General features: G+C 47.3%; 1 protein-coding gene across 3 annotated transcripts in view; it reads right to left on the minus strand.

Moving 5' to 3' along the window:
* ALS2CL (ALS2 C-terminal like) overlaps positions 1-16,069 on the minus strand; it is an 85,726-nt gene that overhangs the window by 59,025 nt on the left and 10,632 nt on the right. The window contains exon 1 of one of the 3 annotated variants that reach the window (XM_081163522.1): positions 5,748-5,841. The exons of the other annotated variants lie outside the window; for them this stretch is intronic. Coding sequence (XP_081019648.1) covers positions 5,748-5,822 — 75 coding nt within the window. The 5' untranslated portion in view covers positions 5,823-5,841. Of the gene's footprint in view, positions 1-5,747; positions 5,842-16,069 lie in introns of those variants that run through there. 3 annotated transcript variants of the gene reach the window in all.

Here is a 16,069-nt window from a genome sequence, read left to right on the forward strand (position 1 = left end):
CACAGGAAACCAAACAAAGCCAGTTGTGATGCAACAGGAAAAAATGTGCATCAAGTCCATTCATAAGAAGCAGCCCAATGCGTACACTGGCCTTTCGCAAAATGGGGAACTTTCACAGCGGCCGTCATTTCATTCATTCACTTGTTCCATTCTTTCAGCCTTCCGCTAGCCGGTCCCAGCCAGATGTTGCTGGAATACAGCTCTCATCACCCCCAACTGTTGGGTCATGCTGTCTGGGAGCTAAACAGGGTCACTGACAGTCCCTGCCGGCAGGCTCACCATCTAATAGACGCAGCACAAAAGGAAAACGGAACTGGGAGGGAAGAGGTGAGAAAGCGAATTCAGGTACGATGCCTTAAAAGCTAAAAGAAAAAAGAAAGGGAAGGGATGGAAGGATGATCTGCATCTACAGGACAGAAAGGGAGAAAGAACAAAGTCTTTTGAGGAAGAATGAGACCTTGGGATGGTGGAGCTGGAGGAGCGAATATTCTGGGCAGTGAGCTTAGAACGAAGGAAGGAAGTTTGCCTGCCGTGGCTGGTGGAGAAAGGGCCCTGAAAAATCTCTTAATGTAAGGGATCTGGCACCCTCTCGACCGTGCTGGACTACAAATCCCATTAGCCCTGACCATTGAGCATGCTGGCTGGGGGCTGGGGGCCCGGGGCCCAAAATCTGGAGGCCACCAGGTCAATGAAAGTTGAATATTTCAACAGTCACTGTTCAGACTTGACAGCAGAAAGCCACCCCCAGTCCAGTATGTGACTTTTTTTTGGGGGGGGGGAACTCGTGAGTCAAGTTTCAGGGGAATGATCGTCAATTGTCATATTTCGAAAAGAAAAATTCCTGACACCCGCAAAGCGTTGAGCTTTTTGGGGGACACCCCCCCAATATTACCCTTTTTACTTTTACTTTGGGAGCTGTTTTCGCTGCTTTTTCCATCGTATTGCCATACATCTGGGTTCCCCTGACATTTTGCCAGCAAGATTCCCCCCTGACCCCATTTACACACCCAAAAACCAGAACATTTTTCTTATTCTATATTAGACCCATAACAGGAAGGAATATTAAGTTGGCTCTTGTAACAGCTGTTGGCTAAAATCAGGAAACATGCCAGACGTTAACCATGTTGCTGGAGTTGGTGAGACCCGTCTATGGTCCAGATCTTTATTTCTTTAACATTGGGGGGTTTTTTTGGGGGGGGGAACACTCAAGAAATTCACCTCTGCATCTCAACTAAAAGCAGCTTACAATAAATGGGTTTTCAAGGCCTGATGGAACCAAATGGGTATCGCTTGGGATTCTGGAGCCAATGCCATTGACCTTCAAATTGCAACCTTTACAACAACCCTGCAAGGTAGATGGGCATTCTTCCTCCATCTCCAATGGTAGGCACAAGGCTGGGGGAAGCCACAACCTCACAGCCTAAGGCCGACAAACAAGTTCATGGCAGAAGACAGATCTGCCACTGGCGACCTCTTGAATCAGAACTAGCCTTGAACACCACTCTAGACAGTTCCAGATAATATCTTCCTATATGCATAGAAATGTAAGGCTGTCGTCACGCAACACCCATTAGAGCATCTGGAGTGCATCTTCAGAATCCAGGATTTGTATGAAGTCAGGCAGGGGGAAGGAAAGGGGGGAAAGGCAGGTTGCAAAGTGGGTTAATGTAGGGGAAAAGATAGGGGGCTGGTGAATGGAGCAGACAGGGGGGTAGCCGTGTCTTTCTTTGTGTGTTTAGCTGCGGTTCTTGCATTGCAATGGGTTGGACTAGAATGGGGTCAGCAAACTTTTTCAGCAGGGGACCGGTCCACTGTCCCTCAGACCTTGTGGGGGGCCGGACTATATTTTGGGGAAAAAATGAACAATTTCCTATGCCCCATAAATAACCCAGAGATGCATTTTAAATAAAAGGACACATTCTACTTATGTAAAAACAAGCTGATTCCCGGACTGTCTGCGGGCTGGATTTAGAAGGCGATTGGGCTGGATCCGGCCCCCGGGCCTTAGCTTGCCTACCGATGGACTAGATGAATTTCAGGGATCCTTCCAGCTCTCGTTTTTATTACACATTTTGTATTTCTGTCTTGTATTTTTACGCTGCGAACCGCCCTGAGACAAAATCCTAGTGTTGCTGAAATAAATGAACTTTCCTACGATATTCTAATTTTTCGAGTTTCACCTGTAGAAACCTTCATATACTCCTATTATATGGCCTGCAATCTTCAATATAGGATCCCAGATATTATTTTTCCACTTGCAGGAAGTTTTATATAAGCATTAAGAAGTCGTTCTTTCATCCCCATGCAGTCTGACTTGGTACACTCCTCTGGGAGGTTTCCACATACACACACACACACACACACACACACACACACACCCTACAAGTATAGGCTGGTCCCCATTTATAACCCCAAAGTGAATCCTCAAGTCTCTGGCGAATGAGGAAACCTTTCTCCCAGCCTTCCGGCTTAAGCCTCCCACCTGGTCCAGCCTTCCAGGGACGCCAGTCCCTCCCCATGACTAACTCTCCTGGCATCTGTTTACGCTACAAGAGTTAAGGCTGGATTCCTTGGCCTAGCCGACCGCGGTAGGAAAGCTTCCATTCAAGCCCAAGGAAAGAAACGAAAGAGGTAAAAGGGAAGAAAAAGGCAAGTTTCAGCACAGACAAAAACTGCCCCTTTCCGTTGCCAGGAAAACCTCAGAGTTCAAGCCCAAGGAGGGCGCCCCACTGTCTCCCGGTTCTGAATGGGAGTTTCGCCGCTCCGGCACGATTCACATCGTAGGGAACGAAATGCAAGACACAGAGAGTTTCAGTCCTGCCACAGGTTTCCAGCAGAAACACTACTGCCTCCAAGCTGGGCGGCACAACAGAAGCGATCAATAGCCGTCTCCTCCTCCATTAATTTGTCTAATCCTCTTTTAAAGCCATCCAAATTGGTGGCCAGCACTGTTTCTAGTGGCAAGGAGTTCCATAGTTCGACTGCACTGCATTAAGAACGAATTTCAGTTCTCTGTCCTGAATCTTCCAACGCTCAGCTTCATTGTGCACAAGTCCTAGCATTATGAGAGAGAGAAAAGTGTTTCTCTATACAGTGGTACCTCGGGTTACATACGCTTCAGGTTACATATGCTTCAGGTTACAGACTCCACTAACCCAGAAATAGTGCTTCAGGATGAGAACAGAAATTGTGCTCCGGCAGCGCGGCAGCAGCAGGAGGCCCCATTAGCTAAAGTGGTGCTTCAGGTTAAGAACAGTTTCAGCTTAAGTACGGACCTCTGGAACGAATTAAGTACTTAACCTGAGGTACCACTGTATCCACTTTCTTTGTGCCATGCATAATTCTATAAACCTCTAGTACATTCCCTCTGACTCCAATCCCCCCCCCCAAAAAAAGCTGCAACTTTTTTCACAGGGGAAACGGCTCCATCTCCGTGATCGTTTGGGCTGCTCTTTTCTGAACAGAAAGCGTCGGTGCCCACCAGCTGAACCCAAACGCCACCAAGCACACTCCTATTTGTGATTCTCAGAAAGTGCAGAGCAGTGCACGGAAACGCCGTTTACCTTCCTGCTGGAGCGGTACCTATTTATCTACTTGCACTTTGACGTGATTTCGAACTGCTAGGTTGGCAGGAGAAGGGACCGAGCAACGGGAGCTCACGCCGTCATTGCGGGGATTCAAACCGCCGACCTTCTGATCGGCAAGTCCTAGGCTGTGTGGTTTAACCCACAGCATCAGATGGCCTTGAAAGGGTGCTTTAGATGTCAATAAATTAATTGTAATAATAATAATAAATAACAACAACTACTACTACTTTACCACACATCAGGTGCAAATGTAGGCTGCATACATGCCATATATTCAAAGCACATTTCTCACACACTCCCAATAATCTTGGGAACTGTAGTTTACCCCCACAGAGCTATAATTCCCAGCACCTGTGATTCTTTTTTTGGAGGGGGAGTTTGAAATGTATGGTATAGATGCATCCACAGGCTTGGGGGGAAATCTGCCAATTTCCAATTTTTTTAGCCCCCCCCCCATTTTTTCCAGTCTTAAATTTAGTGTTCCACACTCCTGCAGCAGCTTGCAGGTTTTTAAACGCATTTTCCAAGCGCACACATTTGTGGTAGCAATTCCCCCTCCTACAATTCATTTCTGCATATTATTTTACCGTGCTCTTCCATAACATACCCATTTTGGCACACATTTCCTGGCCAAAGCGCTGCACTGCAAAATGGAGAGGGAGGGCACCTGTAGTTTCACGTTACGGTGCAAACGGAACTGAATTTCCACCCCCTATCGCCGTGCAGATGCCAGGCACAAGGTAGGGCGAAATATCACATGCTTCAAAAAGAACAAAATCCAATAGCAATAGATGGAGAGCGTGTCCTTTTCTCCCAGAATCCTAGAAACTCAGCAAAGCTGATGGGCAGACAAAAGTCAAGGACTCCTCTGCGCAATGCAGAACGTGCGGAACTCGCTGCCACAAGGTGCCGTTGGTGACGGCTACTAGCTTGGAATGCTATAAAAGTGGATGAGACAGAAATCACAGAGGAGAGAGTATGTTCCATCTCCATGCTCAAAGTCCACTGAATTCCAGGAAGTCTGTTGCCTTCATGTCCTGCCAAGGACATCAATAAGGTCTTGGTGGTAAAAAGAAGAAGTAAAGGACCCCTGGACGGTTAAGTCCAGTCAAAGGAGACTAAGGGGTTGCGGCACTCATCTCGCTTTCAGGCCGAGGGAGCAGGCGTTTGTCCACAGACAGCTTTCCGGGTCATGTGGCCAGCAAGACTAAACCGCTTCTGGCGCAACGGGACACCGTGACGGAAACCAGACCACACGGAAACGCCCATTTACCTTCCCACCACAGTGGTACCTATTTATCTACTTGCACTGGTGTGCTTTCAAACTGCTAGGCTGGCAGTAACTGGGACAGAGCAATGGGAACTCGCCCCGTCGTGGGGATTTGAACCGCTGACCTTCCGATCGGCAAGCCCAAGAGGCTCAGTGGTTTGGACCACAGCGCCACGGTGGATGAGGCCAATGGCTCCTCTATCTCAGCATCCTGTTATTGCGGTACCCAACAAGATGCCCATTTACAAGAAGGCAGCAAGCGACAACCAGCTCTTCCTTCTTAATGCATCGCTCCCTCTGGAATAGCCATACAGCCAGACTCCTCCTTTAACAATACAATCCTCTCTGTGAGTCTACTCAGGAGCAAGCCACCTGAATCCAATTGGAGGAGGTATACTCCCAAGTAAGTATCCTTCTTCCCCTCGCAAGCACTGGTTAAACCGGGATACACATTTAAGCCAATTCGGTCAACCTAGACTGTATCATCCCACGCTTAAAAATAACAGGAAAACTGCCTTTGATTTGAAATAGCGCATTGTAAAAGTTTTTAAGAAAAGGAACCAGCTGGGCAAACCAGCCTCCATTGCGTCCACATCCTAGGTGACTCCTATTTCTAGCAATCTACAGGCTGCCTGTTCATCAGAAAGCAGTCTGCGCATGCTCTACAGTCCTGTTACTTCAGAAGAAGCCAGGCTTGAATTCAACTCGGGCTCCTTGCCTTCAAGAAGAGAGGGCAGTCTAATTCACAGATGGCCCGATTTCACAGGCCGAGGCAGTGAGAGGTCTCAGTCGCTACTGAAAAATCCCAGCTGGTCAAAAGGGGGTTAGACTAGATATCCCCTGGGGCCCAACTCTACGATTCGAAAAAAGAAGACGGAAAAACAACTTGCCTTATATTGAAAGCGACATAGCTTGCGTGGTTCGTTGCCGGCGGCACCTCTGAGCAGTTCTGGGCAGCTTTTCATGCCTGGCTGTTTAAGAACCTGCAATGCCACTCCCGCCCGCCTCCCACTGCCAAATTTCCTTTTCTGTTCAGCTGCAGATCCTGCTTCCTGGATGACACACACACAACACACACCCGCCGCAGCCCAGAGGTACGATTACAAAACCATCCTGGGCAGAAGGTTTCAAGCCAGCCGTACAATTCGTTTCCTCCTTCGTCCCGCCTGTTTACAAACAAGCCTTACTGCCTGCAGCCTGGCGAAGGGCAAGGATTTAGTTTTAAAAGAGGAGGAAGATTTAGGCCAGGGGTCAGCAAACTTTTATATATATATATATATATATATATATATATATATATATATATATATAAAAAGAAGAAGATTGGAACATGTTTATTGAATATATGGGGGTGGGGTTGTGTATATTTGAAAACATTGAGAGCATTGAGATAAATTCAGTGTAAAGAAGTTTAGTTTAGTTTATGTAAAATATGCAGGGATTTATGTTATGCAAAACAAACCATGGAAAGAGAAGAAGGGAGATCATTTATATTTTAGGGTTGTTTAAATGAATACAGCGGTACCTCAGGTTAATAACTTAATTTGTTCTGGAGGTCCATTCTTAACCTGAAACTGTTCTTCACCTGAAGCACCACTTTAGCTAATGGGGCCTCCTGCTGCTGCCGCACCACCGGAGCACAATTTCTGTTCTCATCCTGAAGCAAAGTTCTTAACCCGAGGTACTATTTCTGGGTTAGCGGAGTCTGTAACGTGAAGAGTATATAACCTGATGTATGTAACCCAAGGTACCACTGTACTCTTAATTGTAAAACAGAAAGGGAGCCGGTCCACTGTCCCTCAGAACTTGTGGGGGGCTGGACTATATTTTTTTTTTGGGGGGGGGGATGAACGAATTCCTATGCCCCACAAATAACCCAGAGATGCATTTTAAATAAAAGCACACATTCTACTCATGTAAAAACACCAGGCAGGCCCCACAAATAACCCAGAGATGCATTTTAAACAAAAGGACACATTCTACTCCTGTAAAAACACGCTGATTCCTGGACCATCCGCGGGCTAGACTGAGAAGGCGATTGGGCTGGATCCGGCCTCTGGGCCTTAGTTTGCCTACCCATGATCTAGGCGGTGGCTAAACTGCCAAGCCAAAGCGGCTGAGGAATTTACAGAGCGGTGCATCTCAAACAAAGGAGCTTTGAAAAGAGAGAGGCTGGCATTTAAAAAAATGCCAGTGCGAAAAACGCTGAATTGAAACTTATCGAGAAGAGAGGTTTTGTCAACTCTGGCCAGAGAATCGGGCCTTGCTGTTCTCAGAAAGTCGTCCAGAGAGGGAAACCCGCAAACAGAACCCCAACAAAAATGCAGAGTCTCCTTCTGTGGTTTTCAAAAACTGGTACAGTGGTACCTTGGTTCTCAAACACCTTGGTACTCAAACAACTTGGAACCCAAACACTGCAAACCCGGAAGTAAGCGTTCCGGTTTGCGAACTTTTTCCGAAGCCGAAAATGCTCCGTTTTGAGTGTTACGCTTCCGATTTGAGTGCCATACTTCTGTTTTGAGTGTTACGCTGAAGTCTGTATTTTTTTTGCTATTTATTTTGCGTTTCTGTTTTTGCGGCTCTCTTTTGTTTTGTTTTTGTGACTGTGTGGAACCCAGGTCAGCTACTAATTGATTGATTGTGTGCCTGCAGTACATTGTTTATTGCTTTCATTTTATGGATCAATGGCCTAGTAGTTAGACAGTAAAATTCATGTTAAATTGCTGTTTTAGGGTTTGTTTCTAAAAGTCTGGAACAGATTAATCCCTTTTGCATTAGTTTCTATGGAGAGGTACGCCTTGGTTTTGGAACGGACTTCCGGAACGGATTAAGTTTGAAAACCAAGGTACCACTGTATTCAAGAAGTATTGCAGCATCTGACCAGGGATTCATGTTTGAAAGTTTTTTTGTCAGCCAGGCAACCCTGGTCAGGCTTTGGGGTTCGGCAGCTGCGGAATCGAAACTTTGGAACTCCCTTCCTTAGGAAGCAGCTGGTGGCAGGATGGCCACCAATCTAGATGGCATCAAAACAGTGGTTCCTTGGTTTTCAAACTGCAAACATGCATTTTATATCTAACAAGACCATTGATCCATTAAATGAAAGCAATAAACAATGTACTGCAGCCACACAATCAATCCATCAGTAGCTGGACTGGGCTCCACACATTTACAAAAACAAACAACAAATGAGCCACAAAAACAGAAATGCAAAATAAATAGCAAAAACAGACAGATTTCAGTGTAACACTCAAATCAAAAGTGTAACACTCAAATCAAAAGTGTAACACTCAAATCAAAAGTGTAACACTCAAATCGAAAGTGTAACACTCAAAATGGAAGCGTAACACTCAAAACGGAGCACGTTTGGCTTCCGAAAAAAGTTCGCAAACCGGAACACTTACTTCTGGGTTTGCAGTGTTTGGGTTCCAAGTTGTTTGAGTACCAAGGCGTTTGAGAACCAAGGTACCACTGCAGCCAAATTCGTGGAACAGCGGGCTATCAAGAGCAGGGGTCAGCAAACTTTTTCAGCAGGGGGCCGGTCCACTGTCCCTCAGACCTTGTGGGGGGCCGGGACTATATATTTTTTTTGGGGGGGGGATGAACGAATTCCTATGCTCCACAAATAACCCAGAGGTGCATTTTAAATAAAAGCACACATTCTACTCATGTAAAAACACGCTGATTCCTGGACCATCCGTGGGCCGGATTGAGAAGGTGATTGGGCCGGATTCGGCCCTCGGACCTTAGTTTGCCTACCCATGATCAAGACCTACTAGCCTGGACAGCTATTCTCTGTCCCTTTCAGCTGCGGGAAACTGCTGAAGGAGAGAGTGTTGAAGGAGTTCCTTTGATCTCAGATTTTTATTTCTTGCAAGCCAATTACGGTCCCACACAAATCCATTCCGGCTCCACAAACCCGCTTTGCCAGAGCACCCTGAGGGCAAACCTTGTTCTGTAAAACTGTAGGCCAAATGTTTAAAATGACATTTGTAAAAAAAAACAGAAGCATTTTTGTTAAGGATTGTTGGAGAAGACCTGCCAAGAAAAATAAAGAATTTGTTTATGTAAGCAACGACTGCGGCGAGAGTCTTGATAGCGCAAGGATGGAAGAATGAGGAAACCCCGACAAAAGAACAGTGGCAAGAGAAATTAATGAACTATGGAGAACTGGCGAAACTAACACGTAAATTGCAGGATAAAGACAACTGTGACTTTAAAGAAGAATGGGAACTTTTTACAGCCTATTTAAAAAGACAACAAAATGAACTGGACTCCTTGGCAGGTTTTGAATAAACATACACAAATTTATTGGATTAATATGGTGGATAGATAATATAAGGATGTATGTTGTTGTTGTTGTTTAGTCGTGTCCGACTCTTCGTGACCCCCTGGACCAGAGCACGCCAGGCACTCCTGTCTTCCACTGCCTCCCACAGTTTGGTCAAACTCATGCTGGTAGCTTCGAGAACACTGTCCCACCATCTCGTCCTCCCCTTCTCCTTGTGCCCTCCATCTTTCCCAACATCAGGGTCTTTTCCAGGGAGTCTTCTCTTCTCATGAGGTGGCCAAAGTCTTGGAGCCTCAGCTTCAGAATCTGTCCTTCCAGTGAGCACTCAGGGCTGATTTCCTTCAGAATGGATGCGTTTGATCTTCTTGCAGTCCATGGGACTCTCAAAAGTCTCCTCCAGCACCAATAAGGATGCATACAATTTTGCAATATGCAGAGAACAATATGGGATAAGAAATCAGAGAGAGGAGCTGAGGGAAATCCGGGGGGGGGGGGAGTGTATGTTGGGGAGGGGAGAGGGGGGGAAATGAGAGGGGGGAAATAATGAAGATGATTTGTATTGTTGATTTGTTATGTTAAATTTGTCAATTATTATTTTTTTAAAGTAAAACTGTAAGCCAAACCAGTTAGCCAAAGAACACAAAACCCTCTCCTCACGCACTGCAGCCACCAGGCATTTGCTCTCTGGCAAGAATGCAGCTCAGCAAAAGCATCCCACGGACTCCCTTTGCTTCAGGGAAGCGCTAAAGGAGTCCTTACAAAAGCTTCTTTGTATTCTCAGGCGCTCTTTGCTCTTCGTAGGCGAGGAGATGCCAAGCCGATCCTCCTTCGCTCGATGGACCAACCCGAGCGACCTGGGACAGAACATTCCTGGACCAGCCAGCCAGAACCGGAGCTTAGGTGGGAGACAGAGGAGGGATAGACGATGCACACAATTTATTCTAGGGCTCGGGAACCTCCAGCAGCTCTCCAAGGACATATAAGAGCATGGCGGCTAACAGATTGAGGTTGAATCCTGACAAGACAGAAGGACTGTTTTGGGGGGACAGGAGGCGGGTGGGTGTGGAGGACTCCCTGGTCCTGAATGGGGTAACTGTGCCCCTGAAGGACCAGGTGCGCGGCCTGGGAGTCATTTTGGACTCACAGCTGTCCATGGAGGCGCAGGTCAGTTTTGTGTCCAGGGCAGCTGTCTACCAGCTCTGTCTGGTACACAGGCTGAGACCCTCCCTGCCCGCAGACTGTCTCTCCAGAGTGGTGCATGCTCTGGTTATCTCCCGCTTGGACTACTGCAATGCGCTCTTCGTGGGGCTACCTCTGAAGGTGACCCGGAAACTACAACTAATCCAGAATGCGGCAGCTAGACTGGTGACTGGGAGCGGCCACCAAGACCACATAACACCAGTCCTGAGAGATCTGCATTGACTCCCAGTACGTTTCCAAGCACAATTCAAAGTGTTAGTGCTGATCTTTAAAGCCCTAAACAGCCTCGGCCCAGGATACCTGAAGGAGCGTCTCCACCCCCATCGTTCTGCCCAGACACTGAGGTCCAGTGCCGAGGGCCTTCTGGCAGTTCCCTCCCTGCGAGAAGCCAAGTTACAGGGCCTTCTTGGTGGTGGCGCCTGTCCTGTGGAACATCCTCCCACCAAGTGTCAAGGAAATAAACAACTATCTGACTTTTAGAAGACATCTGAAGGCAGCCCTGTTAAGGGAAGTTTTTAATGTTTGATGTTTTATTGTACAGTGGTACCTCAGATTACAGATGCTTCAGGTTACAGACGCTTCAGGTTACAGACTCCGCTAACCCAGAAATAGTAGTTACAATGGTACCGAGGTACCACTGTACTGGGAAAATGAATTAGATAGCACGCTGTAAATTTTAAATTGCTTTTCCATAATTCCTCCCATTTTTGTAGTTCAATGGGGTATCCAAAATCCTGGTGCACATCACCACGTCTATCAGCAAACCACAGATCTCTGGCATTCTCCCCAGAGCTCCAAAGCTGCCCTGTGTGGGACACTTTGGTTAATGTAACACAGCTCAAAGCAGCCTTAAAGTTTCCAGGCTGCAATGACTGTCTTCTAACTTCCTCCTAGATGCACAGAATTGATGAGTGGCATGGCTTGGAACTGCTGAAGTGGCCATTTTTCGGTCAGTGACCAGGAACAGCTATTTAACTCATGACAGGGAATAACCTTGAGAAGTTATGGAAACCTTAGCTGCTCGGTGCGCAAATGCCTGTTTTAATGGTAGCTTCTTGTGGCTGAAAATGGAGAACACCAACCGCAGGGTGTGTGGGGTTTTAGGGGACGGGTAGTAACTGGATAAGGGATGCGTGTGGCGCTGTGGGTTAAACCACACAGCCTAGGACTTGCTGATCAGAAGGTCGGCGGTTCGAATCCCCGTGACGGGGTGAGCTCCCATTGCTCGGTCCCTGCTCCTGCCAACCTAGCAGTCCGAAAGCATGTCAAAGTGCAAGTAGATAAATAGGTACCACTCCAGGCAGGAAGGTAAACAGTGTTTCCGTGCGCTGCTCTGGTTCGCCAGAAGTGGCTTAGTCATGCTGGCCACATGACCCAGAAGCTGAACGCCGGCTCCCTCGGACAATAAAGTGAGATGAGCGCTGCAACCCCAGAGTCGGCCACGACTGGATCTAACGGTTAGGAGTCCCTTTACCTTTAGTACCTGGATAGAGGACACGTCGTGCTCTTTCTGGGGTAGTTTGTTCACCATTGGTCCCCATCCTGCGCTCAGCTCTCACCTGGGGCTCCTAGAAGCTGTCTGCATGCGACAGCGGCCACATTCCCGGGAAAAGGCTTCGACTGGTTGTTTAATCCCAGTGCCAGATTTACGTAGAAGCTAAGCAAGCTATAGCTTAGAGCCCCACTCCCTTGGGGGACCCCAGAAAATTAAAGAAAAAACCAACTGGGTGTACATTTCCAAAATATAATACAAAAAACAAATAAAATAAAACCTACATACAGCAACAGTGTTTTGTGTTGTGTAGGCTCCTGTGATGGAAGTCAGGCTTCCTCAAACTCAGCCCTCCAGATGTTTTGAGACTACAATTCCCATCATCCCTGACCACTGGTCCTGCTAGCTAGGGATCATGGGAGTTGTAGGACAAAAACATCTGGAGGACCTCGTTTGAAGAAGCCTGATGTAAGTCATGGGCCCCGCCTGCTAGCCTGCTCCCTAAAACATCACTGGTTTGCTCGTTTCTATATATAGTGGTACCTCAGATTAAGAATTTAATTCGTTCTGGAGGTCCGTTCTTAACCTGAAGCACCACTTTAGCTAATGGTGCCTCCTGCTGCTGCCACACAATTTCTGTTCCCATCCTGAAGCAAAGTTCTTAACCCGAGGTAATATTTCTGGGTTAGCGGAGTCTGTAACCTGAAGCGTCTGTAACCCAAGGTACCACTGTACGGGGTGCCTACATTATGCATGAGCGAATGGCTTGAGATACCTATTAGGTCAATAAATTACCATCTAGCATATTGTTAGAGCTTAATAATTATTTCACTATTAATATACTTCTTCTGAATTGTATTTCAGTTCAATAATTATTTTGATAAAATACATATTTTGTTATTTGCAAATGGCTTGAGATACCTATTAGGTCCATAAATGACCATCTAGCGCAGGGGTCTGCAACCCGCGGCTCCGGAGTCGCATGTGGCTCTTTTACACCTTTGCCGCGGCTCCGGGGCGGATACTAGCGAGAGGAGGAGGCGCATTGTGCGCCCCGACACTCCCCACTGTGGCGGGCACTGTACTGCCTGTGACGTCGCATGGGGGCGGTGCATGCATTAGTCACGCACCGTCCCGACGTCACCTTCCCTCCCGCCCGCTACATTGTAAGGGGCATGTACGCTGGTCACTGTTTTGAAGGGGAGTGAAGAACACACACACACAAAAAGGTAACTTGTTAATTTAACGTTTATTTCTATGAGGAGGAGTAATTCTGAGGGGTCAAACAAAGAAATAATAATAAAAAGTGACAAAAAAGTTATTTTTATAATGACGAGTTTTGCGGCTCCCAGGTTTTTTTTCTTCGGAAACGGGTCCAAGTGGCTCTTTTTGTCTTAAAGGTTGCAGACCCCTGACTAGCGCATATTCAGCACAAAAAAACAGCGACAGTTTGTTATTGACACAGGGCAGCTAGACCTATAAAGGGCCGCATTACCTTCAGTTGGGACGCGGGTGGCGCTGTGGGTTAAACCACAGAAGGTCTGCGGCCTCATCAGAAGGTCTGCGGTTCGAATCCCCGTGACGGGGTGAACTCCCGTTGCTCGGTCTCTGCTCCTGCCCACCTAGCAGTTTGAAAGCACGTCAAAGTGCAAGTAGATAAATAGGTACCACTCCAGCGGGAAGGTAAAAGGCGTTTCCGTGCACTGCTCTGGTTCGCCAGAAGCGGCTTAGTCCTGCTGGCCACATGACCCGGAAGCTGTACGCCGGCTCCCTCGGCCAGTAAAGCGAGATGAGCGCCGCAACCCCAGAGTTGTCCGCGACTGGACCTAATGGTCAGGGGTCCCTTTACCTTTCTACCTTCAGTAGCTCAGGGCCTCATCAAACCTAAATCCGGCCCTGGTTAAACCAGATGAGCACAGCCAATGGGTCTCAAGCCCTCAGTGAATTAGGGGCTTCCCATGTGTGAAAAGACAGGATCAGGCAGACTGAGCAGACGAGACTACAGTGGTGCCCCGCAAGACGAATGCCTCGCAAGACGGAAAACTCGCTAGACGAAAGGGTTTTCCGTTTTTTGAGCTGCTTCGCAAGACGAATTTCCCTATGGGCTTGCTTCGCAAGACGAAAAACGAAAACGTCTTGCAAGTTTGTTTCCTTTTTCTTAACACCGTTAATACAGTTGCGACTTGACTTTGAGGAGCAACTCATAGAATGCGGTGTGGTAGCCTTTTTTGAGGTTTTTGAAGACTCTGGTGATTTTTGAAGCTTTCCCAAAACTTCTTTTAAACTTTTAAAACTTTTTTTTGGGGGGGTTGGATTTTGGGTTGGGGTGTTTGGAATTCAAGGACTTGGTGTTGGGGAGGGGTTTGCAAGAATCTGGAAGCTTGTGTGTGTGTTTTTCTGCATTTTTATGATTTTCTGTGACCATTGGGCCACTCTGCTATTTTTTTTAAAAAAATTCTGGATTTGAATTTCTGTGTGGTGGGCAGCTGGGGGAACAGTTGAGGAGGGGGTTCTTCAGCAAGAAGCAAAGAGTGGAAGAGGAACCTTCTTCGAGTTGTCCCCCAGAGTCTTAGAAAATGTACTGTACACTTTGTTGATTTTTAAATGTTTTTCTGTCATGTTTAGAAACTTAATTTATTGTTCCTTCAATTTTTGAAATGCTCTTTACAGTATGTGTGACTTTAAAGAGCACTTAATAAACTCTTGTTGTACCAAATTTGGCTTTGTTTGGACTTTTTTTGACCATAGGAACGCATTAATTGAATTTCAATGCATTCCTATGGGATTTCATGCTTCGCAAGACGAAAAATTCGCTAGACGAAAAAACTCGCGGAATGAATTAATTTCGTCTTGAGAGGCACCACTATAATTGTGGGTCCAACGGTCAACAAGGCGGTCTCTGCATATGCCATAGAGAGAAGTGAGGGGCAGATGCAGTTCATCCACCTGGGAAAGGAGCCGCTCTAGAAGAAGGAAAACTCTGATCCTAAACCTCCACTGCCTTGAGGGATATCTTCGGGAGAAGAAAACACTACACAAATCCAAAATGAAGTCCTTCCTGCAGCCAAGCTGGGGCCAAACGTCCTCCTCTGCTTTCCTCAGCGAGGCCGAGAACGGGGTCTTGTCGTCTGGGCAGCCCAAGACCTCCATACACACTGCTAGAGGTTTAATTGCTGCACCACAGGCGTAACGGTGGTCGGACTATAACTCCCATCATCCCTGTCCATTGGTTAAACTGACTGTGGACGATGGGAGTTGTAGTCCAACAACATTTGGGCGTCTGAGGCTGGTGAAATCCCTGTTAGAAGGCCAGTGTTGGAAACAAGAGCTTGGAAAGCAGAAGCAGCAGCATGACATGATCCTGGAAGGTCAGAGCTGGTCCTGAATGGGGCAACTGTGACCCTGAAGGACCAGGTGCGCAGCCTGGCAGTCATTTTGGACTCACAGCTGTCCATGGAGGTGCAGGTCAATTCTGTGTCCACGGCAGCTGTTTATCAGCTCCATCTGGTACGCAGGCTGAGACCCTACCTGCCTGTGGACTGTCTTGCCAGAGTGGTGCATGCTCTAGTTATCTCCTGCTTGGACTACCGCAATGCGCTCTATGTGGGGCTAGACAGCTAGACTGGTGACTAGGAGCAGCCTCTGATACCATATAACACCGGTCCTGAAAGACCTACATTGGTTCCCAGTACGTTTCTGAGCACAATTCAAAGTGTTGGTGCTGACCTTTAAAGCCCTAAACGGCCCTGGCCCAGTAGACCTGAAGGAGCGTCTCCACCCCCGTCATTCTGCCCGGACACTGAGGTCCAGCACCGAGGGCCTTCTGGCAGTTCCATCCCTGCAAGAAGCAAAGCTACAGAGAACCAGGCAGAGGGCCTTCTCGGTGGTGGCACCCGCCCTGTGCAACGCCCTCCCACCAGATGTCAAAGAGATAAACAACTACCAGACTTTTAGAAGACATCTGAAGGCAGCCCTGTTCAGGGAAGTTTTTAATGTGTGACATTTTAATGTATTCTTAATCTTTGTTGGAAGCCGCCCAGAGTGGGTGGGGTATAAATAAGAAGTTGTTGTTGTTTGTTGCCCAATCCAGCTCAATGCAGGGTGCAACTGCAGTCTTCAGTGACAGGTGAGCACCCAGCTGAACATCAATGTGTCCATTCAAGGAGGGCCCACAACCTGACAATTTCCACTTTCCTTCCCTGCTTTGGGGCCAAATCATCTGTTCTTTGCAG

This window comes from Podarcis bocagei (assembly GCF_964188305.1).
Source record: "Podarcis bocagei genome assembly, chromosome: 12".
NCBI classification, from domain to species: domain Eukaryota; kingdom Metazoa; phylum Chordata; class Lepidosauria; order Squamata; family Lacertidae; genus Podarcis; species Podarcis bocagei.